Source organism: Lissotriton helveticus, chromosome 4_1 (genome assembly GCF_964261635.1).
Source record: "Lissotriton helveticus chromosome 4_1, aLisHel1.1, whole genome shotgun sequence".
NCBI lineage: Eukaryota > Metazoa > Chordata > Amphibia > Caudata > Salamandridae > Lissotriton > Lissotriton helveticus.
Window position 1 is genome coordinate 1,458,000,430 of NC_136063.1, and position 26,306 is coordinate 1,458,026,735.

The 26,306-nt window shown below is 41.8% G+C and overlaps 1 protein-coding gene across 3 annotated transcripts in view; it reads left to right on the forward strand.

The window, feature by feature from the left end:
- Nucleotides 1-26,306, forward strand: part of PRP4K (pre-mRNA processing factor kinase PRP4K) — a 483,201-nt gene that overhangs the window by 406,273 nt on the left and 50,622 nt on the right. The window contains exons 14-17 of one of the 3 annotated variants that reach the window (XR_013610604.1): nucleotides 1,807-1,893; nucleotides 13,422-14,180; nucleotides 19,122-19,209; nucleotides 20,044-20,116. Coding sequence is in view for 1 of the 3 variants with exons in the window: in XM_078688044.1 (XP_078544170.1) it covers nucleotides 1,807-1,893; nucleotides 13,422-13,625 (291 nt within the window). In the remaining 2 variants the exon portion in view is untranslated. Of the gene's footprint in view, nucleotides 1-1,806; nucleotides 1,894-13,421; nucleotides 14,960-19,121; nucleotides 19,210-20,043; nucleotides 20,117-26,306 lie in introns of those variants that run through there. The other 2 variants (XR_013610605.1, XM_078688044.1) reach the window with 2 other exon arrangements.

The following is a 26,306-nucleotide window of genomic DNA, read 5'->3' on the forward strand; positions in this document are numbered from 1 at the left end:
GAATAAGTTTGTGTCTTAGTATTCCTTACGCCATGTGGACCCCCATACTACACCTCTTGCGAAGGTTCCCTTGTTTGTTCTTGTTTTTTTGCCTGTCAAGGCCTTGCTCTGGGCACCATTAAAGGTTATTTGTCAGCCATTTTCTGCTTTCTTGTGCCTGCCAGATCATCCCTCCCTGTTTGTCACACGTTACTCGGTTTTCAAAGGTTTACCTTTAATCCTGCCTCCTCCTTTTGTGCTTTTGTGATTTAATTTGGTTCTTACTTTGCTTGTGTGTTCTCCCTTTGAGTCTCTACATAGCAGCCCTATTCAGCTCTTGACTCTGAAAACAGTGTTCATGGTGATCATTACTTCGACCAGGAGAGTCAGTGAGCTTTCAGGCTCTGTTTGTCCAACTTCCTTATACCAACTTCTTCCCTGACAAAGTGGTTCTCAGACGTGTGCCTCTTACCTTCCAAAGGGGTTCACCCCTTTTCACATAGGCCAAAACATTACTCTACCTATATCCTATGCTCTACTTCATCCGTCCACGGAGGAGGAGAGGTCCTTCGTTTGGACACTAAAAGAGCTATGTCATTCGATATTGACCTCACCAAAGATTATCGGGTGGACGATCAGCTCTTCATTGTGTTCACCGGAGCGAAGGAGGGAAAGACAGTGCAGAAACGAGCCATCTCAAGATGGATAGTACTCTGCATAAAAATCTGCTACGTACTGGCAAAGAAGCAGATCTCTGAGGGCTTGCGGGCTCACGCCACCAGGACAAAAGCTTTCATTACTACATTAACAGGTGGGGTGCCTATCTTGGACATCTGGCAAGCTTCCACGTGGACGTCCCTTGATATGTTCACAAAGCACTATTGCATGCACAGACAGGTCTGTTGGGATGGGAATCTTTGCCCATTCGGTCCTTAAGGACCTTTTGACCTAAGCCAGTTTGCAGACCCCTGCTCCAGGGAGGTATTGCTCCAGTATCTATTCTAAGGTGAGTAATGTGTGGGTATAAATCTCTATCAGAAGAACAAGTTACTTACCTTTGGTAATGTTTTTTTCTGGTAGAGACTCTTATCTAACTGCAGATTCCTCAATGACCCTCTCATCCTCACTGCTCTGTAAACTGGGCTCTTTACCCACAAAGCTCGCTTTAGTCTGCACACTGGTCATGAAAATAGCACTGGCTTTTACGTGGCTTTGTGTTTTTTGTCGCCAAACTAATCACAAAGGAAACTTATATCTGAAAGAGACACGTTGGTATTAGATTCCTTACCTTAGAATATCCCCAGGCGTTAGACTGGATCCAGAAACTTTTGCGTAGCAGTACCCTTGCGCGTCGGTAGGCGTTGTCTGCGGCTCCGCGTTCGGCGTCGTGGGCGCCGTGATGATGTCGTCGGAGTACTTAGACGCCGCCTCCACGTGCTGACGTCAGTTCTTCAGAGGAACTGCTCAAGATTTTCCGGATCCAATCTGGTGCCTGGAGAATATTCTAAGGTAAGGAACTGGTGCTTAGGTAGCCTTTACCAGAAAAGGTGTTACTGAGTAGATTATTCTTTTATGCTCTTCCTAAGAAGATATAGAGAGAGAGAATCTAGGGAGTGGCAATTTAGTATGTGTCAGTTTCACATAGCTAAAGAGCCATGGATTGTGTTCTGTCATCCTAACCACTTCCATGGACGTGAATGTATTAAAAAGGCAAAACTGAGATACACTGATGAAATGAAAAGATGCCTAGGCAATATTGTTGTATGGGTACCTTGCTTAGATGGAAGTGAAGCTTGAGTTCAATATGTTAACTTTATTTCATTTCAGATGATCCGAAAAGGTGTGTTCAAAGATCAGCACTTTGATCAAAATCTCAACTTCATGTATATTGAAGTAGATAAAGTGACAGAAAGGGTAAGTTACCATTACATTTTCTCTCTGTTATATATGTGGAGTTTCTGAATGTATAGTGAAAAATTGCTTGCCTTCTGCTAAATACGCAGCAGAGTTGCAAACTTTATATTGGTATTATGTGGAACTTCTCTCTGTGCTCTTTTAGATAATGAGTTGATAGTTGATTCTTAATGATGTATATATAAAATAATTTTTGAAGAATGTGAGTTGTTTCGAAATTGGATGCTCTCCAAAGCAGAATATTTGAGACAAATGGAAGAAGTAAATTTAGTAATACCCTAAACAGTCCGTAATCTACTGCTTGTCATGAAGTTCACTCCACATGGATGAGACCTGAAAAGCAAAGCCATGCTCTTTGATGTTCTTTCTGCATTTCACAGTGGCTTGTGGTCTGAAGCACTCCTTTGTCTAAATTCCACATTTACTTCATCATGTTAGTAAATTGAGTCATGTGTCTTGGCTTCTCAAACCTACTTACTTTTAAAAGTAACTGTAATCCTTAGCCAGCATATTTCAACAATACTAACTGTCTGTAATTTACAAATTAATTAATAGCCGTCTTACTATGCTTTGAAATACCATGGTTTTAGGCTTGAAGAAATCCTGTAAAACATGGGCATCTGTGCAGCTCTAAGGTACTACATAGAATGCTACTGTTAGATATCCCACGTAAAGGCAAGGCATTCTGATTAGGTATTAAGCCTTTGTGCATGACAAGCTCCCACAGCCTGCCACTCCACCCCCTGAATCAGCTAGCACATATATTTCCTTTCTTAAAACGTTCAGGCACAGCCTAAGGGTTCTTCATTTTTGCAATTGTTCTAGTCTCCATTGTAATTCCCCCGGCTTTTCCTTGCTCTTGCATCTGCAGTTGCCAAACAAGTTTACACCATGCCATTCCTGTCACAAGCCATGCTCTGAAGCAGACTTTCTAAATTTGTGCTTGCAGAGCTTTGTAATAGAGCACCTTTATTGTTTTGCCGCGCCACTGAATATTTGGGTGTTGCAAGTGAGGTCAATTTTTCTCAGGTTTGTGGTCCTTTCGTTTTATAGCACTCCGGCCCGAATGCTCTTGGAGGTATCTTGATCATCAGGTGAACCTGTGCCTCTGGAGAGGTTCTGTAACTAACTTAACTGCAGGAATACCTTATTCCAGGATGTTCTCGAGTTCCAGCTCTACGAATACATTTCCAGTTCAAACATAGGTACTTCTGAAGTGTGACCTAATTGTTGAACTGGCATGTCTTTCCATACCTTTCATAAAACCCAATTACACCACACAAGGTTTGCTTTTGAGAAATTACTGAGCCTCTACTGCTTCGACCAGTTCCACCTTGTTTGAATAAAACAAACACATGTTAGAGGCATGAACCCTTTGATGTTGTGCCCTAGGGCATGTGTTCATTCCCTGTGATTAGTGTATGGGTGTTTTTTGATCAGGTGTCAGGTGGGCCAATATATGGCAGATGGGTGATTTTTGGGAAAGCACAGTGGGTTTATGCCCCCTACCTAGTGCTTGTTCTATAATGCAGTAGTGTTGTACCTGGACCTTGTACCTGGGTCCTTTAACAAGTTATTATTTCTGCAGTGTTGCAGAAGGTTCTTTTCTAGACCATGGCTGCCTAGGAACCCTGTCTGACCACCATGGTATCGATAGTGATGGATGTGGACCTAGAAGTATAGATGTTGGGCTAAGTCACCGGGTACGTAGCTTCATAGTTTGAAGTGTGGGATATCTTTTAGGCCTTTTTTCAACAAATGCTAGCACCAGGCCAAGTCCTACTGACAATGGTGCAGAGACCGAATATTGAGTAAAAAATATCGAGTTGCACACATCGAATCATTAATATCGTGGGTCAGAAATATTGACAGCAAGAATATCATGGTCTAGAATATCAACTTAAGGTAAGTAATATTGATTTTGAAAATATCAAAGTGTTTAATATTGTTTGCAAAAATATAGTTAAAAATATAGGGTGCCATTACCATGGTGGACGTAACTGTATGCGTGACCGTCTGCCAGGGGTGCGGTGGTCCCGCACCTGCATTTATGATGCCATCGTGGCATCCCCCATTCTCAGCATTGTGGCGGGCTGTGCTCACAGCACCACCCACCACAATGCTGGGAATGCACGTTGTGCATTGCCAAGCACAAGGTGACAGGCACCGTGCGGTGCCAGCCACCTTTTCCATGCCAAAGCACCCCCCAACACCCTGGGAGCCCACAACGGGCCCCCAATAGCAGAAACTGCATGCCTTTTCGCTGCCATGAAAAGACTGCTCCCCGCCATGATCATAATATGGATGACGGTGTCTTGCAGTCTTTCCGTCCGCTGCGGACCCCCCAGCAAACCAAAATGGGGGGGGGGGTCATTCATGGCAGGCGGATCGCCCCCGCTGGGCCGGCGGTGGCTACCCGCAGGGGAGATCCGCCCGCCGTCCTAATGGGCCCCATAGCTTTTTCAGTATGTGATGTATGTTTTTTGTCTAAGCTTTTTTTGTATTTTCAATATGTGTTAAAGGTTTAGTAGCTATTTTTTTTTTTATCTTGCACTTTTAGTTTCATAGTGGGTTTATAGGAGAATAGGGTGGGAAGTAATTTAATTATATTAAATTTATTTTTATTTTTTATTTGAATTTTGCGTTTAGTTTTGTAGCGGGTTGTGGTTTTATAGGGGAATAGGATGGGAAGTCAATTAATTATATTACATTTATTTTGTAAAATGTATTTGAATTTTAAACTTTTAGTTCCGTAGCGGGTTGTGAATTTATAGGGGAATAGGGTGGGAAGTTATTTAATAATATTAAATGTATTGATTAATATTTATTCATTAATATTTGTTTAGTTTATTTGAGATACTATAGTGTTAAATGTGTAACGTACTGTATTTATTAATAGTTGGTTGTACATTTTAATTGGTAATTAATTATGGTAATTGTGTGATTAATTTTAGGTGTGTTGTGGTGATTATAGGTGTAAAGGGTGGGAAGTAATTTATTTTTAATTTATGATTTAATAATTCGTAGTTAATTCATTTTAATTAATTGGATATAAATGTTGGTAATTGTGTAAATAATTTTAGGTGTGTGTTGTGGTGTTTGTAGGAGTAAAGGGTGGGAAGTACATTTTAATTATTAATTATTAGTTGTTAATAGTAAGAAGTTTTCATTATGTTTTATTATTTTATAGTTTGTGTGTGTTTTGGATATTATAGTGTTGAAGTGGGTGGAGTCAATTAATGTAAATGTTGTATTAATCATTTTTTAATTGATTATTAATTATGTTAAATATGTACATTATTTAATTAAAAATGTTGGAAGTGTTTTGTTATTGTCGTGGTATAGGGTAGGAAATACAATAAAATGTATAAAATAAATACATTTATGTTTTAATAAATTTTTTGTTTGTAAATATTTTCTAGTTTAAAAGAATTTCTTTGTAAATTTATCATTTATTGTATATATTTGTAGTATTTCGTTATAGGTAATTAATATTGTGTATTCTTTCATAATATTTGTTATTTTTAAAATATTGTGTATATTTGTTTTTTTTAAAACAAATTTTGTCTTGTTTCGCACAATAATAATGACTTTTGACTTTTATAAAGGATTTTATAAAAAGTGACAAACCGCATGATAACGAACTGCCCCCCCCCCCCCCCCCGATTGCGCCCATGACACAAGAATACATCCAGTTTGTAGCTGCACACCCGAAGGTCACATTCTCTCCGGGAAGTCCCTTCCCCACCACCCTTTAAACATGAATACGGCATGTATGTCAGTCCGGCAAGCGTACATCTCCCTCCAGCGGCGTATCCAGTTCTAGACCCCGGTAGTCTGCCCATCTCTTCCAAATCTTATAATGTTTGCATGGGCACCCCCTGGCAAGGAAGACCGGCTGTTCGAGCCCCATACAATCCAGCCCATTTTTCCAAGCGGCCAGTGAGGGAGCCTGGGGCGCCTTCCCCAGCAATATCCCTTTTTGCCAACGGGAGGCCCGATAACAAGAGGTGTTGCTTATAGTGATTACCCTCCATAACATGTAGCAGGGCCAAGCGCGGCGTGCAGGGGAGCTCCCAACCCAATACCTCCAAGAGGCAGGAGTATACCCCCCTCCAGAAGCCATGCAGTGAAAGGCAACTCCAGACTGTGTGTAGGAGCATACCCTCCTCCCGCTGACAGCGGAGACACTCGGAGATGCAATCATTCCTGCCCTCCACAGACGCTCTCTGGTGAAGTACACCCTATGTAAATATTTGAATTGTACCAGCCGCAGGCGTGCAGCTATTGCCGCCCCCTGCAGGCTCGCTAGAGCCTCAGCCCAGTCCTCCTTTTCCAGTTCACCCACGTCCGTCTCCCATGCATTCTTAAGCCTCTGCAGATTAGTGGAACAGTGAATAACAAGCATTTGGTATATGCAGGAGATCTTGCGGTCCAATAGATCCCCCATGAAGACCTTTGCTTCTATGGGGCTAAAGTCGGGGAGAGACTCCAGGCCCTCCAAGCTAGGGGAGAGGGCGTGTCTAAACTGTAATTAACTGTAGAATTGGGATTGCGGCATCCCTTATTCTTCCTGCAGATCCTGAAATGATTTGAGTGTCAGATCCTTCAAAACGTCCCCCAGAACCGAGATGCCTATGGCGTCCCATCCCCGGAAGCCCTGCAGTGCTGCTAACTGAGGTAGACGCCCATTGCCCCAAAAGGGAGTCTCTCGGGTCAAGACATTCCACCACCCCATCCTGCCTAGAGCCTGCCTCCAGATTTGGAATAACACCCACGTAACCGGGCCTCCGAAGCGGCAGAGTGTAATAGCGTGTGTAGTGGATAACTGCCCATGAGCTGCCGCTCCCCCCTGTCCCCGTACCACCACTCATTGAGGACCAGCAAGTATGAGGCTTGATAATAGGAGAGGACGTCTGAAGATGAGAGACCCCCGGAGTAGGTAGACAAGAAACAAGTGCATAGGGCCACCCTCACCATGCCCCCCTCCCACAAGAACTGTCCCAGCGCTGAGTTCACCTGCCGGAACCCTCGGGGGGAAATTTGGTATGGATGATTCTGCAACTGGTAGAGGAGACGGGGAAGCGCCACCATCTTGAAGATGGCCAACCTACCGCATAGGGTTAAAGGCATGCGGGACCACACCTTAAGGTCTTCCCGGGTGCGGTCCCACACCGGGATCAGATTGCGTTCCCAGGACACCGCCGGCACGTCAGACAAGAAGACCCCAGATATTTCAGTCCCCCCTTCGCCAATTGAAGGGATGCGGCCCATGCTTCCACCCTTGGTCGACCCTCCAGGACCCACAGTGTAGATTTGCGTGGATTCATATACAATCCAGAGGTCTCCCCAAAGATCTGCAGTATGCGCAGTAACCGATCTGTCTAGTGCGGTAAGAAATAACAGGACATCGTCCGCGTACAGTGCTATTTTGTTAGAGAGACCCGGCGCCCACTCGAACCCCCGAAGTTGGGCATCGATGCACACCCAAGCTGTTTTATTTTTAATATATAGTTAGTAAACAGTTTTTTTTTTCTCCGCTATCCAACACTTTCTCTACTTTTATATTCACTGGAATGGAAATAGTAATTTTTACCCCTCAGCTATCCAACATTTTCCCTACTATTGCACCCTCTGGAGTGGGAATAGTAATTTTTACTCCTCCGCTAGCCAACATTTTCCCTACTGTAGTACTCACTGGAGTGGGAATCATTTGTATTACCCCTCCGCTATCCAACACTTATCCTACTGTTGCATTCAGTGGAGTTGGAATACAAATTTATACACCTCCACTATCCCAACATTTTCCCTACTGTTGCACTCTTTGGAGTGGGAATAGTAATTTTTTCCCCTCTGCTATCCAGCATTTTCCCTACTGTTGCACTCACTGGAGTGGGGAGAGGAATTTTTCCCCTCTGCTAGCCAACACTTTCCCTACTATTGCACTCTTTGGAGTGAGAATAGCAATTTGTACTCCTCCGCTACCCATTTTCATTACTGTTGCACTCACTGGAGTAAATTTTATTATTTTGCCATCTAACATCTACTGTTACTGTGATTGTATAGGGCATTTTAAGTTTAATTAATCTTGTATTGTTTAATATTTTAATTTATTTTAGATGTTTTAAATATTTTAAATTGTGTATATATAAATGTTACTTTAAAGTTTTAAAATAAATTAAATGTAATAGTTTAATTATTTTAAAATAAATATATATGTACAAATTATGTTTGTGTTTATTTTTTTAATTAAGTTAATTTATGTTTTGTAAAAATTTATATTACATTTAATTAATTTTGGTAATATTAATATTTTATATATTTTAATATATTATTTTATTTGAAATATATATTTGAATCGCTATTTTTTACATCTATATTTTTGACATTGATATTTTTGATTTTCTATTTTTGTACTTGTTTAGGTATAGAAGTCGATATTTTATCAGTGAACCGGTCCAGGAGATACCACTGAGTTCTGCAGGAACATTTATTGCAATCGTAGTACCATGCAGGATGAGGCAAATCCTTTACATTTGCACTGAGTGTACCTATACTGGTTAAAATCATTGTAGTCTATGCCACATGATGAGACTGCAAGACTGAATTCCCAAAAGCCTTTAGATAAAACAGAGCACCATTCTTCTTCTGAGCTCTGGAATTTGTGTAGTGTATTTCTGCTAGTGGTATGACTTTGTTAATGCTATGGTCTATCTGTGTGCTTCCCTGCAAAGGTATGGGTTTTTGTACACCTTAGAATCATCATTTAATGATGAGTGTGTTTGGTTATAGGGCAAATGTTAGGTATGCAATTTTGTTGAATATTTGTTTAGTTGAATGTGCCTATTGTCCATTGACGTTATCTTGATAAACTACACAGTACTAGGTTGGCTGCCTCTGGGCTTTGTTTTCCAGAATGTACTAGAGATCATGGGATATTTGTTTGTAAAATTGCTCTTAAAAGAAATGCTGTACGTTCATAGTGGTGCATATTAACATGCATCTGGGTGATTTCATGAATGAAGAATGATTACCTGTGGTAGAGACTTACATAAAAGGTTTGGAGCATAACTGATGGTTTGAGTGTTTTAATGAACCTCAATGGCTGTGATCTGAGAATGAGTCCGAGGGAATGCTCGCCATTACCCTTATACCCGACTGTGTTCCCTAGACATGAGGTATTATTTGTTGATGCCATTAAACTGTGGATGGGATAACCTAGCTTGTATTTGGTTATGAAGGACTTTCTATAAACTGGGTCTGAGCAATTCAGAGGATCGATCTCTAAAGAACACACAGTGTAGCATATGTATGAATAATAAGATTCATGAGGGGGATTTTCTGTAAATAGTCTTGAATCCCATCGTGAGACATTTGTCTTGGGGGAGTGTCTTTGGGAGAGAACCTTCCAATTGAATGTCAGTATGTGTTTAAAACCATCACCTATGTAAGATTATTGAATAACAATGGTATGTACATCGATTGTGTGTAGACCTTCCACACGCTTTGCAAATTTTGAAGTATCATCTGTGTTGGTCTCTAGCATTGGCCTTTTATTTCTTATATTCTGGTCTTTTGTATGATGTGCACTCTAGGCATTACTATGGCCTTGCACTGGTAATATACTAATAGTTTCTAACTTGAGTTGTGAGCATTCTGTTGTAGATTGGAGTCCTATTTGCCTTCTGAATATTTAAAAAGGATCCATTAGTAGTTATTTTACTATGTCTTGTATCTTAATATTATGTGTCTTAATAGTGAAAAAGGTATTGAGTTTTGTGTTTAGGAGTGTGGCATGAGGTCTTAACCAAATCGATTGGGTTCCATCTAAGTTCTTTGGCATGCACATTACATAGTGTACAGAATGCGAATGAAGTAATTGTTAGGTAGTGAGTGCTGTTAAAGACCATCTGGACTATATTGCACTCATGATCTGAATAGTGTGTTCTGTTCTAGATGTGCTTGTAGATGTGTCTATAAAGGGAGAGCTAGTGTGAGGATGGTGGAACCTGTGTGCATGTGTTACGGTATCAGAATTTGATCATGTCTTAATGTATGGCAAGGATGTTCTTGCTGAGTCCTTTGCTCAGACACAACAGCAAGGAACTCTTCAACATCGTGAAAGAGCTCTCCAACCCCAACGCCGGAAACAACGACATCACCCCTTCGCAAGACCTCTGCAACTCCCCCGCCTCCTACTTACACAACAAGATTGCGGACATACACAACAGCTTCAGCACTCAACCGACGCACGCCACAACCGAACCACCGCCCCCCACATCCACCCTCCGCGCCTGGACCCCGATCAGCACCGAAGACACCGTCCGCACAATGAACTCCATCCACTCCGGATCGCCGACAGACCCCTGCCTTCACCACGTCTTCAACAAGGCCGACGCTGTCATCGCACCCCACCTGCGGGACATCATCAACACCTCCTTCGACACCGCCACCTTCCCGGAGAGCTGGAAGCACGCCGAGCTCAGCGCTCTACTTAAGAAACCATCAGCCGACCCCACCGACCTCAAGAACTACCGCCCCATCTCGCTGCTCCCGTTTGCGGCAAAAGTCATCGAGAAGACCGTCAACAAGCAACTGGCCGCCTTCCTCGAGACGAACGGTTCCCTCGACCTCTCGCAGTCTGGCTTCCGGGCCATCCACAGCACCGAGACCGCCCTGATCGCAGCCACCGATGACATCCGAGCCCTGCTCGACAACAGAGAAACAGCAGGCCTCATCCTCCTGGACCTCTCCGCGGCCTTCGACACTGTCTGCCACCGCACCCTAGTACAGCGCCTGAGCAACGTCGGAATCCGGGAGAAGGCACTGGAGTGGATCATCTCCTTCCTCGCCGGAAGGACACAGAGAGTCCGCCTCCCCCCGTTCAGATCGGAGGCCACCGAAGTCATCTGCGGCGTTCCTCAAGGCTCCTCGCTCAGCCCAACACTCTTCAACGTCTACATGAGCCCCCTCGCAGCCATCGCACGCCAGCACAACCTCAACATCATCTCCTACGCCGACGACACCCAGCTGATCCTCTCCCTCACCAACGACCCCGCCACCGCCAGAGCCAACCTGCACGAAGGGATGACAGACGTAGCCAAGTGGATGACGAACAGCCGCCTGAAACTGAACTCTGACAAGACGGAAGTTCTCATCCTGGGATCATCACCCTCCGCCTGGGACAACTCCTGGTGGCCCCCCGCCCTGGGCAGCGCACCCAAACCCACAGACCACGCACGCAACCTGGGCTTCATCCTGGACTCCTCCCTCTCCATGACCAGACAAGTCAACGCCGTCTCCTCGTCATGCTTCAACATCCTGCGCATGCTACGTAAGATCTTCCGTTGGATCCCCACCGAGACCAGGAAGACGGTCACCCAGGCCCTCGTCACCAGCCGTCTGGACTACGGCAACTCCCTCTACGCCGGAACCACCGCCAAACTCCAGAAAAGACTCCATCGGATCCAGAACACCGCAGCACGACTCATCCTGGACATCCCCCGCCGCAGCCACATCTCGGGACACCTGAGAGACCTGCACTGGCTCCCGGTCAACAAGAGAATCACCTTCCGGCTCCTCACCCACGCACACAAAGCCCTACACAACCAAGGCCCAGGATACCTCAACAGCCGCCTCAACTTCTACGCTCCCAAACGCCAGCTCCGGTCGACCAGCCACGCCCTCGCCGCCGTCCCCCGCATCCGAAGAGCCACCACAGGAGGAAGGTCCTTCTCCTACCTGGCAGCCAAGACTTGGAACTCCCTTCCGACCCACCTCCGCCTGACCCAAGACCACCTCGCCTTCAGGAAGCAGCTCAAGACCTGGCTGTTCGAGCAGTAGCGGACCCCCTCCCCCCAGCGCCTTGAGACCCTCCGGGTGAGTAGTGCGCTATATAAATGCTTTGATTGATTGATTGATAGACTAGGGGAATGTGTGGATATGTTCTGGATCCCTTAGAGAGGTGTGGAACAGGGTGGGATGGATTTTCATTTAGAAAGGGGGTAGCAGTTTTTACCCTCTTTTTACCCTTATTGAAAGTAGATCGGTCCCAATATCCTGGAATTGGGGTATATAGTCCTTATCCAAGAATGGTCATTGTAAATCACGAGGAATTAAATTAGTTTTTCACGTTATCTAGATCCTAAGTAAAAAGACCATTGCTGGTGGGTAAGTCCTCCATTATGTTGCGTATATCAAAAGCTGTTCAGTTTTTAGGGTTGTGTTTTTAGGTTCACCCTGAATTGCTGGGTGTGGAACATTTACACAATTTTTGGAAAATTGAGTTGAATGTATAAATCAAGTTGCCCTATTGCTAAAGTACTTTGAGATTGATTCTATGTTCATATGAATCAAGCAGTCCAATATCTGTAATTTGTTAATCATTTTGTAGTCATTTGCAAACTTTACCTAATAATGATATAATGATTTGAGATTGCAAGTTGTAATAGATCCTTGAATATAGCGCATGCTCTACGGGTTTTGCTGCATCGTTATCTGCCAGTGTACTACGGGTCTACTTTTGTTCCAGGAGTGAATGCTTAATGGTCTCCAATCATTTTGTCCATTGTAAATGAGATTCTACAGATTTATGTATCGTTTATGGCAGTTGTGTGTTGAGTAGATTTAAAACCGGTCACAAATGCTTTATCTCGTTTGCTTTTTTCCCCGAGAGCCAGACATAGGTGATTAAATTAGGCCTTTGTCTTCACAAGCCACTTCTGAGCCATCCCCTCAGCTGCTACACTTATTCCAGTTAGAACCTCTTTGCTTTACTTGCCTTGCAGGTCCTGGCAGCAGGGCTTGACCACTCCTCTTCCAAGGAGATTGCACAGGTGCCACTCAAATTTATCTTTGAGCTCCATGATGCAAACCAGTGTAAAGAACATTCCTTCTTTGAGTAGGGAGTTGGGGGCATTGTCAAGCATTTGCCAGCATATTCCTCAGCAGTAATAAAAATTAAGCCTCTATTAAAACATTGCTTTGGCCTGAGATGGAAAGTTGGAAACCCCACTTGTGCCTATGTCCATTCTTCCTCTTTCCTTATTAACTCTGTTCTACCCTTTAGAACTCTGCTTCCCTATATGTATCATCTTTTATTTTGCAGGTTTTAGTCAATGCAGATTACACTAATGACTCCTGTAAAGTAATCAGAGGAATACTCTGTTATCAATCCACAATGGCTCACTATTATGAAAAGTGAGTGAAGGAAGCCATCTTTTGTTAGGACTCTGCTCTGTTACCTCTCCCAAGATCATGTACAATCTTGCTCGGTGTCTTTCTTGAGATATATTTTCTTCACAGGTTGGCAGTTAGTGGACCTTAGCGCTGCCTCCACCCATAAGTCCTCCAACCCCTTCTCTGATAAATACCAGTTTAATGTAGTTTATAAGAACAAATACATTGACTGTACCCCATTTTATCTTGTATGCCTAGAGACCATTTCTTTGTGTTTTGTAGGAGGAAAAATGGTGAAAAATGTTGATGTCAGACCACCCATAATCTTTTTTCCCCCTCTATCTCTTCAGGAGAAAGTTACGGTCATGAGCACCATTAATCCGACCAAGGACCTACTAGCAGACTTGATTGGGTGCCAGCGGCTTCCAGAAGAGCAGCGTAAAAAAGTGCACCAACTTAAGGACTTGTTGGACCAGATTCTCATGCTAGACCCAGCCAAGCGAATTAGCATCAACCAGGCCCTGCAACATGCGTTCATCCAGGAAAAAATCTAATTCCGGCGAAGAAGCTCAAAGGGTTTGAGTAATTAAGATACAAAGACTGAAGAAATTGCACAGCAATTTATTATTGTATATAAACTTATAAATATTTCTGCTCAGATTTGAAGAAGCATGATATATTTCAATTAACAGCTGAGGCTGGTATTTCCATTTGGAAAAAGATAGTGTAAATCTGCTGTTGTCTTTTTGTAAATAGAATTTCCCTGTAGACTTATTTTAATTGCCAAGACTGCATAAGGTGCAAGAGCTAATGCAGTTCCCGTTCATATAAGTACCTGTTGTATAAAGGAGAGGTAATGCCAGGTTGATTTGTTTTCCCCCCACAAACTTGGCTTACTTTTTTTGGTTTTAAAAAAAGAAAAGAAGAAAAAGGCAAATAGACCAGCATAAATGCTGTTTATATTCACATTTCCCTAGGTTGTGTGCAGGCCACAGCAGCATGCCCTTGGTGTAGTCAGTGCCGAAAGGGGTCTGTTCCTTCTTGAGCCTGCCTGCAGGGATGATCTCATCTTTTAAAGCAGGTTGTGTACAGCTTTCAGTACACTGAAGGTAAGCTAAACCATCGACGTCACTGGTCTTTAAGATTTTATTTCTCCTGGAACAGATGGCAAATGAGTTGATGGCATTTGTGACAGAAAACCCCTGCATGCTTGATAAAGGATCTGGTTTTATTTATATTGCTTTGCAACCTGTGGAATTGTACAGCATCGGCTTTAAATTCAGCTCAGCTCATTACCTTACAAATTTGCAGTGTGCTCACCTGATGGACAGCGCGCCTTCAGTGTACTGTTTCTAATGATTTTTTGTCTTTTTTTTAATGAACTCCCTGTATAGACTTTGTATACGTTTTGTTGAATACAGTGAAATGGGGGCAGAAAAAGGACATAACAGAACATTTCTTCGTTTCAGATTACAGGTTTTGGGGTTAGACTCTGAAAGTCCTTCTGTTTCAGTGATATACAGGCAAAACAAATAAAATGTTTAACTATTTGTATGTCACTTATTGAAAGTGTACTGCTTTTTGGTGAAAGTGCTTTGTTTGTTTTTCATTATTTGTGATCATGTTGTCTTTCAATACAGGCCTAAAACTTCCACACAGAAACAAAGCAGCTGCTTTTTTATAAGCGGTAATTGCTTCTTTACCTTTATTTTATATTGTAAATGACACTTTTCTTTAAGAAAGTGAGTTCAGAGTGTTTCTTGCCTAAACCAGTTGGCACTCACTTACTGTAAAGTGAAGTTTTTCTGCTGCACGTTAAGTGGACCATGCAGAGTTCTGTATGTTTTCAAAATGTATCATTAGATAATAAAGTCTTTTGTGAACAAGGCATTTGTAGCCATTTTTAAAATATTTTGTCTGCAGTGCGGGTAAGTCAGGTAATTCAGAGATTGTTGCAAGATCCCTTTTTCTTTTGTAAGCTCTTTACCAAAACCTTTATCATCTGTATACCTGTATTTACAAAGCAGCACTATTTTAAATTAAATAAATGCTAAATCCCCAATTTTAGCAAAACAAACCCTGAAAGACCTTTATATATGTATTATTATGTTGGCAGTGCAGTCCAGAAGTAATTAGTTACTTTGAAAACCTTATAGTTATTCACTAACCAAGCTTCTTTATCATCGGATCTTCATTAATACTCATAAAGACAGAATATGTCCATGTGTGGACTCCAAAACACAGAGATCTAGCACAGCCAAGTAAAGAAGGAAATGCCTGTTTAGATGCAAAATGTTTTTTCCTTTTTTTATTTCTTATTGGACATTTAGACAGAAAAACACCATTAGGGAAAGAGAATGGGGTTAAACACGATGTAACTGCATTGCTCCTTTTTCATTTTTGAGAAAAAAAGAAAATGCTTAACTGGGTGTAGTGTCACATAGCCAGTATGCATAGTTATGAGAATTGCATATTGCCCTTTTATCTGTATCTCTTAGTTAAATGTCTTTTTGTCTGACTTTTTTAAAAATATTTCACTCAACATCTTTACCCCAAACTGAATTGCTTTCAACTGTGATCAATATGATCAGGCTAGGATGGGGAATACAATTGAAATTTATGATTGGGCATGCTTTGTTGAGCAGAAAAGGTGTTTTCTCAACAAACACAAGGTTCCTGTAAGTGTTAATAGTAGCTGTAGCAAGGGTGCCATTAGATCGTGTAACTTCTCTGAACCCTCCATCAGCTCCAATACCTCAATCATATCTTCATAGGCTTTTTGATGCTCTTTTTATAAGCATCACAGCAGGGTCCTCAGCATTGATTGAGGCTTACGTTGCAGATTCCGGAATCTAAATAGAGATTTCCTTGGCCAGTCAGCAGCTTCAATGTAGAGCTAATGGCCTTTGCTTTAAAAGTAGTTACCATTATCGTGAACAAGTAGGCATGTTAAAGGAACATGTCTCCGGACCATCACCATGATATATCTGGGGTTCGGCATCTCCAGAAGAACACTTAGCTGGGATGTAGCTATGTGCTATATTATTGAACAACATTGGTTTTAGAAAATATGCCACAGAGCACTAAAGAAATTCCAGATGATGCTGAAATAAAACAATGTCACTGCCAAAATGCTGTCCACCATAGAGCAAGGCCGTAGAAAGCAATGGCTTAAGAGCAACCCCAGAGTCGTGGGATGAGCTTTCAAAAGACTAGCCATCTAACATTTTGCATGCCAAGAAACCATCATACCACAGTGAAGGGCCTTAGAGACATTCAGGTTCTCCAAAAGCCAGGTAACCCTAGGAGTCTGGAGAAGATATGACTGTTGCGAGGCTTGGTGAATTTTTGTGTGCCCCACGTAGTACCTATGGTGTACTCAAATCCAATGAAAGCGAGCAGTCATTAAATGCTAATCTACAGTCATGCTTCTTGGCTCTACCTGATCACAGTGGTCTCGAAATATAAGGGAGTCTCAGTCCAGTTAAGACCTTTATTGAGGCATGGACTACAGTCTGAGAAGAAGGTCCAATAGTGTCTAATATCACTGTTTCTTCCATGATTATATTCTCAGCTGTATACAGAGGAGACTTAATTGTTCCTTGCTAGGACACCTAAGGACTCCTTGAACCTCTTCCTTGGAAAGGTGATTTTAACATATCAAGCGCCTGTCGCCTTCAGCGAGATAGCTCAATCAGGCATATGAATGTATTCTACTTCTTGCAGATTCTAATTATGGAATATAGCTTGGGTGATTACAGATCCCTTTTCTTTCTGAGGTCTGTCTCATACTTCAAAGGGCTTTGCATCTTACTCTCAGTAATTTTCCATTTCCAGACTTGGTGATAATCAGTGCAATGTTATCACAGTGACAGTGGCACTTTATTTATTTTATATATTTAAAGCATTTAATGACAGCACTGTCACCATACTGGTATCCTAGCATTACCAGCCTCTACCGGGACTAAAAAAGAAGGCTGCTGCAACTAAGAAGCGCTAAAATGTGAAAACGGGGTAATTTAGGGAACAGCTAAGTTTTCAGGACTTTTCTAAAGTGCAAAAAGGCAAGGATCTAAGGAAGGCAGGTAAATGATTTCAAAGCTGGGCTGCTCTGACCATAAAAGCTCGCCCACCTTGTCTTGTCTTCCTGAACTTAATAATGTAGATACAATTTGCTTTGGTGGACCGGAGTCATCTTCCTGGGGAGTATCTTTTTATTCTGTTCTTTCCTGCAAGTTTAGTCCAAATTCCCTAGGTGAAGCAGTCTTTGTGGTAGCCTTGCTAGAATCCGATGAAGGTGATAATATGGACTGATGGCTCACAGTTCACCAGAATGAATATCCTCTTCATATCACTTTAAGTGGCGTTGCCTAGCCATTATGGCACATTTTTTCTTAGCTTTGTAACAGTGTGTGTGAAGAATTCAAAAGTAAGCTTTCAATTGTATCCTGAAATGGATGACACTGACAGATTTAACACTTTCCAACAACCTTATCAAAGTATACCTTTGTGTCACTTCCTCTCTGCACAGAGTTTCAACCAGTCTCTGTCTCGTCCCTTGTTATTTGTATCTGCAAAGTGGTTTAATTATCCCTCTTTCAAAGATCGGAATGACACCTAACCCCCTGTGCAAATAGAAATTGAATGTAAACTGAAATTTACGTCTCGTGTTTCAGTTGTCTTAATCAATGTTAAGTCAACTGTCAGTAACAATCTTTTCTCCAAGTACAAGAAGAAAGTTTTGAAATAATGTGACTTCAGAAGAAGTACAACAGTTTGATATGCAAAACAATACTGTACTGCAGTCAGGCGTACTTTCCACATGCTTCTTATTCTTTTACCCGACCTCTAAAGCATAATTATGCAATGCACTTTCAGGGGTATTTTTAGGGTACAAATAGCCTTACGATAGCCATTTTTTTGTTGTTGTTTTTGCCCTCCAGCCAGAATCAAATAGTAGTGATATATTTAATGAATCGGAACGATGAAATAGCAGTTTGATTAGCATTCGTGCACCTTTCTACCTCATTTGCAACTGAAAGACCAGCACCAGTGTGCCTTGTCCTTCTTGCAGTGCGTATACCTCAGATGGCATATGTTCAGTTTCTATTGTTTACGTCTCTGCCTTTTGGCCCCCAGCTTTAGGTTAGGGAGATCTTGCTATGCTACTTAGGGTCCACGCTTATTACTGAAGATCTCGTGAGGGAGAAGAGTTACTTAACTAAAAATGCCAGCTCTTTATAATGGTTTTGTTCATTAAATTCATAAACATTAATCCATCCTTCCCAGTGGTGCTCGAGAAAGTAAGCAGGTTTTGGGACTTTAGAAACGTTATCCTTCAGTAGACCTAAAATGAACCGAGGAGTAATTTTGATTGTTCTGAGTGTTTGAATTGAAGACTTTCTTGGATGTAGGAATTGAAAGTGCAGAATTGTCTTCAGACCTTAATTGCTCAAGGACGCAATTTTCTGTAATTTAATCACTCATAAAAGAGGGAAATGCAGCCGCATATGTTTTGGACCAGTTTTTACTTTTTTTTTTATTGTTTATTATATACACTTGCAGTAAAAGATAAAAATAGAAGGAATATGTTCCTTTCCAAGGGCATTTTTTTTTTGTTGCATTATTTGGAGGGATAGTTTCTCTCCATTTTAAGTGTTCAAGATTACTGCACCTGGGCAGATGCATTCAATGTTTATGAATTTAATGAAGATACTTCTTGACAGAAATGTTGTTGCAGGTAAGTTTCTCTTCAGTATCTTGTTCTGTATGATTGCAGGGATATTTGGCAGCAATTATTGAGCACTTAGTATTGCAGGACTGTTGCCATCTGTTTTAGAAAAATCATATTTCCTTGAAGTTGCAACAAGAGTTAGTATTATTTTGAGCAAAACATGTATATACAGATATCTGTCTGCTTTGCAGTGGTAGTGATGATTACATTAAGAAAAAATACTGTTACTTTTTGCTTCCGTTATCAATGCAGCGAAGTCCTTGTGTCTAACTAATTCTTATGCTGTTTTCTTACTTTTCCTTCGGATGGTGCTAAGAGAGAAAAAGGAAAGCGAGACACAGGCCACCCACCGCCTTCTCCAAGGGTCTGATTCGCTGCAACACCTTCTTCGCCTTCCTTACAAGGTTATTTCTGACAGTATGTGTAGTTCATAAGCAACCAGTTGAATCAAAATGGTTGAAAAATATGTTTACTTAGAGAGAACCCTTCTGTTTTCTAAACCATATTGGTAATCCTACCGAATACACGTTGGATTTTTTGTGTGTAAAGGGACACGAACCAGCAAAAGTGCACTTGTGCTTATCACCTGGAAACTTAGTGTGTTTGTTTGCAGTTCATGGACATATTGTGAAAAACAATGGTTTAGTTTTTTTAGAACTTTTTAAAGTGATGAATAGTATTTTTCTATCCATAAAGGCACATAATTGGGACAAATGTGTACACTTAGTGCAGTCCGGGATAGGAAACCTGAGTACAACCATGGACGTTTCTGCTGGTGGGATTTACCCCAACCAACAGATGAGATGACGAGCAGTGCTGTCAGGTGATGGGGCATACTGGCTGCCTAATTCAAACCTTTAATATTTCTTTATCTACTTTCAACTTATGTATTAAAATGTAATCAAGAAAGCAAAGATTTTTCAAAATGATTTGTAAGGACTTAGCCTTATCTGTAGAGCCATACTAGTTGGCTAGCTGTGTTTTCAAACCCGACGTCACTCCGGTATATATTCATAATAACCTGGTGTGTCTGACACCCAACAGAGAGATGCCACATTGTGTACAGTAGTTTTTTTTAAGGGAAATGTCAGACAGCCTTTCATGTTATCTGGATTCTGAATTAACATCATTATCTAAGGGAGCTGAAATGTTCTGCTAAGTTCAGTGTGCATCTACAGTGCAGTTCTGAACAAATCGAACTGAAAGTTCCTTGTTTACATGTTTCTTTGTATTTTTAGGTGCTGTGTAACAGAAGATGATGGAAGCCAGAAGACATGCCCAAAGGTTTCTGCCCTATAAAAGATATGCCAAGTAATTCTTATGTCTGAATGCTTTCAGCTGTTGTCTGTGGTTTAAAGATGTCCTTCAGTAGTGGTGCGACTGGAGTTTGTGTATCAAAGCATAACACATGTGAAGGAGTTTAAATTAGTCATCCAAAAATGTTCATTGCACTCTTTTTCTTACTGTTCCATCATTTGAAATGCTCTCTGATGCCAGTAAACGACCTTTGAAACTTTTTTTTTTAGAGTGCACGGAAGATAGGTTTTTCTCACCATGTTACCCTTGTGGTTCACAGTGAAATAACAACGATTCATACTTTTACCTCTTTTTAACCTGTCAAGAGTTGCAGCAGTTTGACTAAATAAAGTTATGTTTAGTAAACTTTTAATTCATGGTAACTTATTGTTCAGTAGTAACAGATAGTGTTTTTTCCGTGTTGGCATGGCAGTGAAATATATGCCATGTTTATAATGTTATTTATCCAAAAATATTATGAAGCATTCAGATTTTTAGGTCGAGCCTAATCAGCGCACAAGCGCTGCTTAGGAACTGACCTTTTGGAATCGGTCTGTACTTTTTGGAAAACTCGTGCATGTACTGCACTGTTTCCATTGAGTACTCGTGCATGTAAGGCATCCACCTTGCGGGAGTGAGCAGCTGCGCCATCTGTTTCCAATTATTGCGCATGCGCTTGTTAATTGGAAACAGATGGCGCTGCAAGATAGATGCCGAACATGCACGAGTGCTTTCACTTTCTTGCCGGCACTCCTCCTCACAAGAGAACACATCAAAGGCTTGCTTCATACTTCTGGAAATAGCTGGGATTCTCTGGGAAGAACTTCACATAAACACTTTATTGCAACAAACCCTAAACTGGTCTACAATAATATTTGCACTTTAAGAGAAGCGCCAAATAAACCGGAATCTGAAGTGCTCTCACGGAGCCTTGATAAACAATGCGACATCAGACTGAGAAAAACTGGCTCTTCCCTGCTGGGATTTCCATTGCGTCCCCCCCTCAGCCTCGGCGTGTGATAAATCATGTCACATCAGACTGAGAAAAATTGCCTCTTCCCTGCCGGGCTTTCCACCGCGCCCCCTTCTGCCTCGGCGTCATTGGTCGTGTCCAGACAATTCTTACTGGGGCAGTAAGACGGCTGATCCACTCACATCTCTCCGCTTTTAAAGTGCCTCATCTTAAACTGGCTGCCAAGATAGCTTAGTGAGCTGCGCCCCCCATCCGGATATGTACTTCTAACCTGCAGGTGAACTTTACATCGAAGTATGGCTGAGACTGCAGATCATGCTTCCAATGTTGACACAATGTACAGTTTTATGAACACAAACCTTTCAAAATAGGCATAAAAAATCAATACACAGTGAAAAAACGCATTCATTAAATACATATTTCCATTCTAAGGGAAAAGAGTAAAAAAAAAAATTAACACCAAACAAGCTCTTTAAGAATGCAAAACTCTCATGACTGCACCATAGCCTTGTTATTAAAGCTACTTTTTTTTATTTAATCTTACCCTTCAAGCATTATTCAAAAATCTTTGTGTACCAATATCTTAAAAAAAATATATAGTTAATAGAAAATGCTTTAATTTAATCAAATCCAATTTTGATTTCTGAACATAGCCAAATACAAGACTGTGAAATATGAAACAAGCATTGGCATAGCCATTAGGTCTCGCCTTTGGGACCTTATAAGTTTTTTATTTATCCAGCACAATATCCTTGGTGCAACAACATCAACTGTTGCATGGCTAAACACTTATAAGGTCCCAGAGGCGAGACCTAATGGCTATGCCAATGCTTGTTCTAACTTGTAATGCATGTCCCTAAATGGTTTTTAGGTCTCGCCCACGCAGCGCACAAGCGCTGCTTTGGAGTGACCTCTTGGAATCACTCCGGACTTTTTGGGAAACTTGTGCATGTTCTGCACTTTTTCCAATGAGCACTCGTGCATGTACGGCATTTACATTGCGGGAGGGAGCGGCGGCGCCATCTGTTTGCAATCATCGCGCTCGCGCTTTGGAAACAGATGGCGCTGCTGCTCGCTCCTGCAAGGTAAACGCTGTACATGTACATGTACATTTCGTGGTCTCGAGTTCACGTGCATTGCTTGCGGGTCCTCTTTAATTAAGCTCTGAGCTGTTGAAGTCCTATTGTTCCGTTTTTATTTTCATTAATTGCGTTCACATCTCTTCCAAAAGAGAACAGGCTCCAAAACACGTTTTTTGTGTTACAGATGTTTACTTGACCTGCGCCTGGATTTTGGTTTCAAATAAGGGTTATTTGTGTTACTCTCAGTTTAACATTTGGAACACAGTGGCTGAAAGCCTGTGCTTTAATCCCTTTGTGGCACTTCTGCATTTTTTGAGAAACTTGGTTTAACGTGGCAGAAGCTCTAATCTCCAAAGCCAGGGGCTGTAGTTTAAGATCTGCCACACACTACAATTATTACAGCTGGCAAAGATAGTGCTCGAAAGTTTATGACATATCCCTTCATTATATTTTTAGTAACTTGCCAGGGCTAATCTATTTACCAAATTATCGGATACATGCCTGTCTTCCCAGTGGCAGTTGGCATGTATCCGAATTGAGTACGACCTCAGGCCCTACAACCCAAACACAACACACAGCAATACTCATGAACACGAAGGTACCTGACTCAAGCAGTGAGGAAACAGAGGGCATGTGAATGGACTCTCGAGGCAGGCATGACATCAGGAAGCAAGTCCTAAATAAACCAGCAGTATGTTGGTTTGATAAATATCACTCTTTTCCTGGTTAACTATGATCGGAGCTCAGCTGGTAGCTAGACACAAGCATTGGCAAAGCAATTCTTGCATGCAAGTTAGTGCACGTCAGTGTGTACCAACGAGCCGGTTGGCTTTAATAATGCTTTTTTGTGCGGCAGCATAGGTGTTCCATAATGTTCCTCTCCCACTTACCTTGTACGCGAGCCCCAACTTACTGCATCAGTACCCTCAATGTGAATCCATGCTCCCGCTCACAAGCTCATCTACCTCTTCCCTACCCTCCCAGAGTAAGGTACCTGAGCGCACTGCCCCTGTTCTCTTCTACCCTCGCTACATCACTAACAACTTATTAGGTCCCAAAGGCGAGACCTATTGGCTATGCCAATGCTTGTTTTAGTAGTTATCCATGAAAAACCAATTACAAAAACTAATTTTGTTACTTTATACTCTTGACTGGGCCAGCAAGAGTGTATACTAAAAATAATGTGTCCCAACAGGACAGGAATTGATGCAGCTGTGAACAAAACATTACAACCACACTGTTCCTGATATTAAAGAGCATATAATGTCCTCCACTGGACGAAATATGCATCGGATGAAAATATTCTTCATATGTTTGCTGATAGGTTGCTGTAGATAAAATGATTTTCGTAATTCTCACGTCTAGTGTTGGGCTCTGAATGTTACAACTTGTTTTTCTTCGAAGGAGTTTCATTTTTGCGGTGACTCTTTAAAACCCACTTCCTCAAACCTCTCCATAACCCATAACGGTCCTGGACACAGACTCTAGCATTTTTTCAACCATGTTTCTGAGTACTGTGCACCAAATGCTAAATTTCAGTGCCAAAAGACTGAGGGACTTATTGGTGAAAAACAGCAAGTGCATCTCATAAACATTGACGCTTTGGGACCAAATAATATAAAGAATTTTCGACCGACTCACACAAGAATTGTGTTGCAGGGTTGGGGGGGGGGCTATGGAGAGTAAACCTTTTAAACTCTGCCCTTTCTGCAATGATAAAGTCCCATGGTCATATCATCATTGGGTCTTCCACATCCGTCTACAGAGGGACAGCAGCAAAGGTGTGTGTTTGGCTTGTAACTCATTAAATCAAAGAAAACCATTCAGCACCAATGTGATCAGAATTGGGTATATTCTTCCACAAGTCAGCACCGCAACTCTACTGAGTCACTGTCTGCTGCGGTTGCCAAAGGTATTGAGGCATCAGCTCTGACAACAACAGGGAGGCCCATCTCGTATCCTTGAAGTCACACAGCAACAGAGTATACAAATTATGTTCTTGTATGACTGACTCTGCAGTAGAATCTCCAGGGATCCACACCAGACCTGTGATTTCAATCCCTGTTACCAAGGTTTGAGGGCCTCAGACAGACTGCTCATCAATCTACTGAGGATCACCCCTTCACCGAAAATGCGCTCCCTGAGGTCTGAAGTGAGCCTCAAAATCGGCAAAGAATAGGCACCAAAACACACACAAGAAGTCCGTATAGTTAAGATAAATCAAAGAAGGTCATCTAGAGTGAATAAACTTGTAAGGTCCATAGCATTTTTTTCTCTTAAATGGTTTTATTCAGACCGAATCATCCTACAAGTGTTTTGTCCTTTGGGCTTTTTTCAAGGCTTAATATCTTGTCCATGTTGCTTCCCAAAAAGAGAGGAGGTTGCTAACCTGGCCATAGAGACAAGTACGTTTCTAAAATAACATCTCACTGTGAGGATCAAAGATGCAGTGTGTCGAAACTGAGCTGCTGCAAGTAATGCGTCCCAGTATGTAATCCAATTAAGTGGCGTAGAGAGAAGCGAGTGTAGTCCATAGGGGAACAGTCAGCGGCATATGCTGTTCGGCCAAGCCAGTCTCTCTGAGAAGCGAAAAAGCCGTGAACTTATGTCATGCCCGTAAAGTAAGCGAAGGCAGTTCCTTGTGTATGCGCTAATTTGACGAGACATTTAGCCATAACAAAGTCCAAAGAACGACACGTATCGGCTGCTTCTGTCTTTTTACATACCAAGCTATTGAGAATGTAAAGGAATAAAACCATTTATGTGTAAAGAAGAATGCTATGGACCTTACAAGTTTATTCACTCCAGATTACCTGCTTTTATTTATCTTAACTTTATGGACTTGTTGTGTTTGCTTCAAAACCTATTCTTTGTTTAGGTTCCGCCAAGGACATTTCCCCAGGCAGACAGGTATTCAGTACCACAATAGCACCTTCATTTTATACCATTAATTGTTAAGTGATTAATATATCCCTTACTTATGTGTATTGATGTTCGATTTTTGTTGGCATAGCCACCAACTGAGCCCTTAAAAAAAGGCTGGACAGTCATCACCACCAACTAATGTTGAGACCATTTATTGTTGAAAGGCATTTTTGATGCCAGAACACCACTGAGACTGAGTTTCAGATGCTCCAGTTGAAGAGGGCACTGAGATACCTTCAACACCAAAACAGGCACCGAAAATCCATCACTCTCTTGATGCCCTGTGTTTTACACCCTCCCCTAGAAGAGGATGAACAGCAGTCAGCTCACCATCTATATCAGTCCTATCAGTGGTCATATGTTTGTGAGGTCCCCTTCCTCCCCCCCGTTTTCCACATTAGTAAAGGAAGCTGACATTTCAGGTGACTGTTTCTGAGGAACAGGAATAAAGCTGATACAGTCTTGCCTCCACCTTAGCATGTGTACACAGATGATTAACATTCAGATTCTGAGTTGGAGCCTTCATTTGATCCATTACCAGCTTTTGGGGAACCAGCATCCACTGATAAATAGGAGGATGCTTGGCATTCTTATGTGGTGGATTCTCACGATGACACCCTTGGAATAGCCTATCAGAGCTTTGCTGCCAAATATGCACAAGAGAGTTCTTGTGCATGGCACAGGCGTTAAATCTCTAGACAAGAAAAGTGAAAAGATTTATATGATAGTGGAAACAAGTTGCATTAGGAGCTGTCATTGAATGGTGTACTGCTAAATCCATTGGTACTGGCTAACCACAACAGGGATCACTGGGACAATATGGACGAGTTGCAAAAACACCTCTGACATCTACTGGAAAAGGAATATAGAAATTGTGAAGGAGGGCAAAATGATTTCTATTGCAAACATTTGTTGTGTAATAGTTGCCTCTTGGCAAATTGATATCTGTATCCAGCTCTCCAACATGGTTGGCTGAGCGTCTCTGACTTTCTCCGCAAGGTACAGCAAGGGCTCATTGTTTTGTCCCTTGATGGCAAGCATCCTTCAGCCCTCAGGTGGATACATTGTTTGAAAACAATTGAGGCTACAGACAAAGCAGAAACTATGCAGCCCAAAAGTGGGTTTCCATGATCACAAACCCATGTGGCATCCAAAACTATTATCAAAGGGATTAACAGCAATCCTTTCAGTAAAGTCAGCAGTCCAAGCAGGGACAATACCAGCA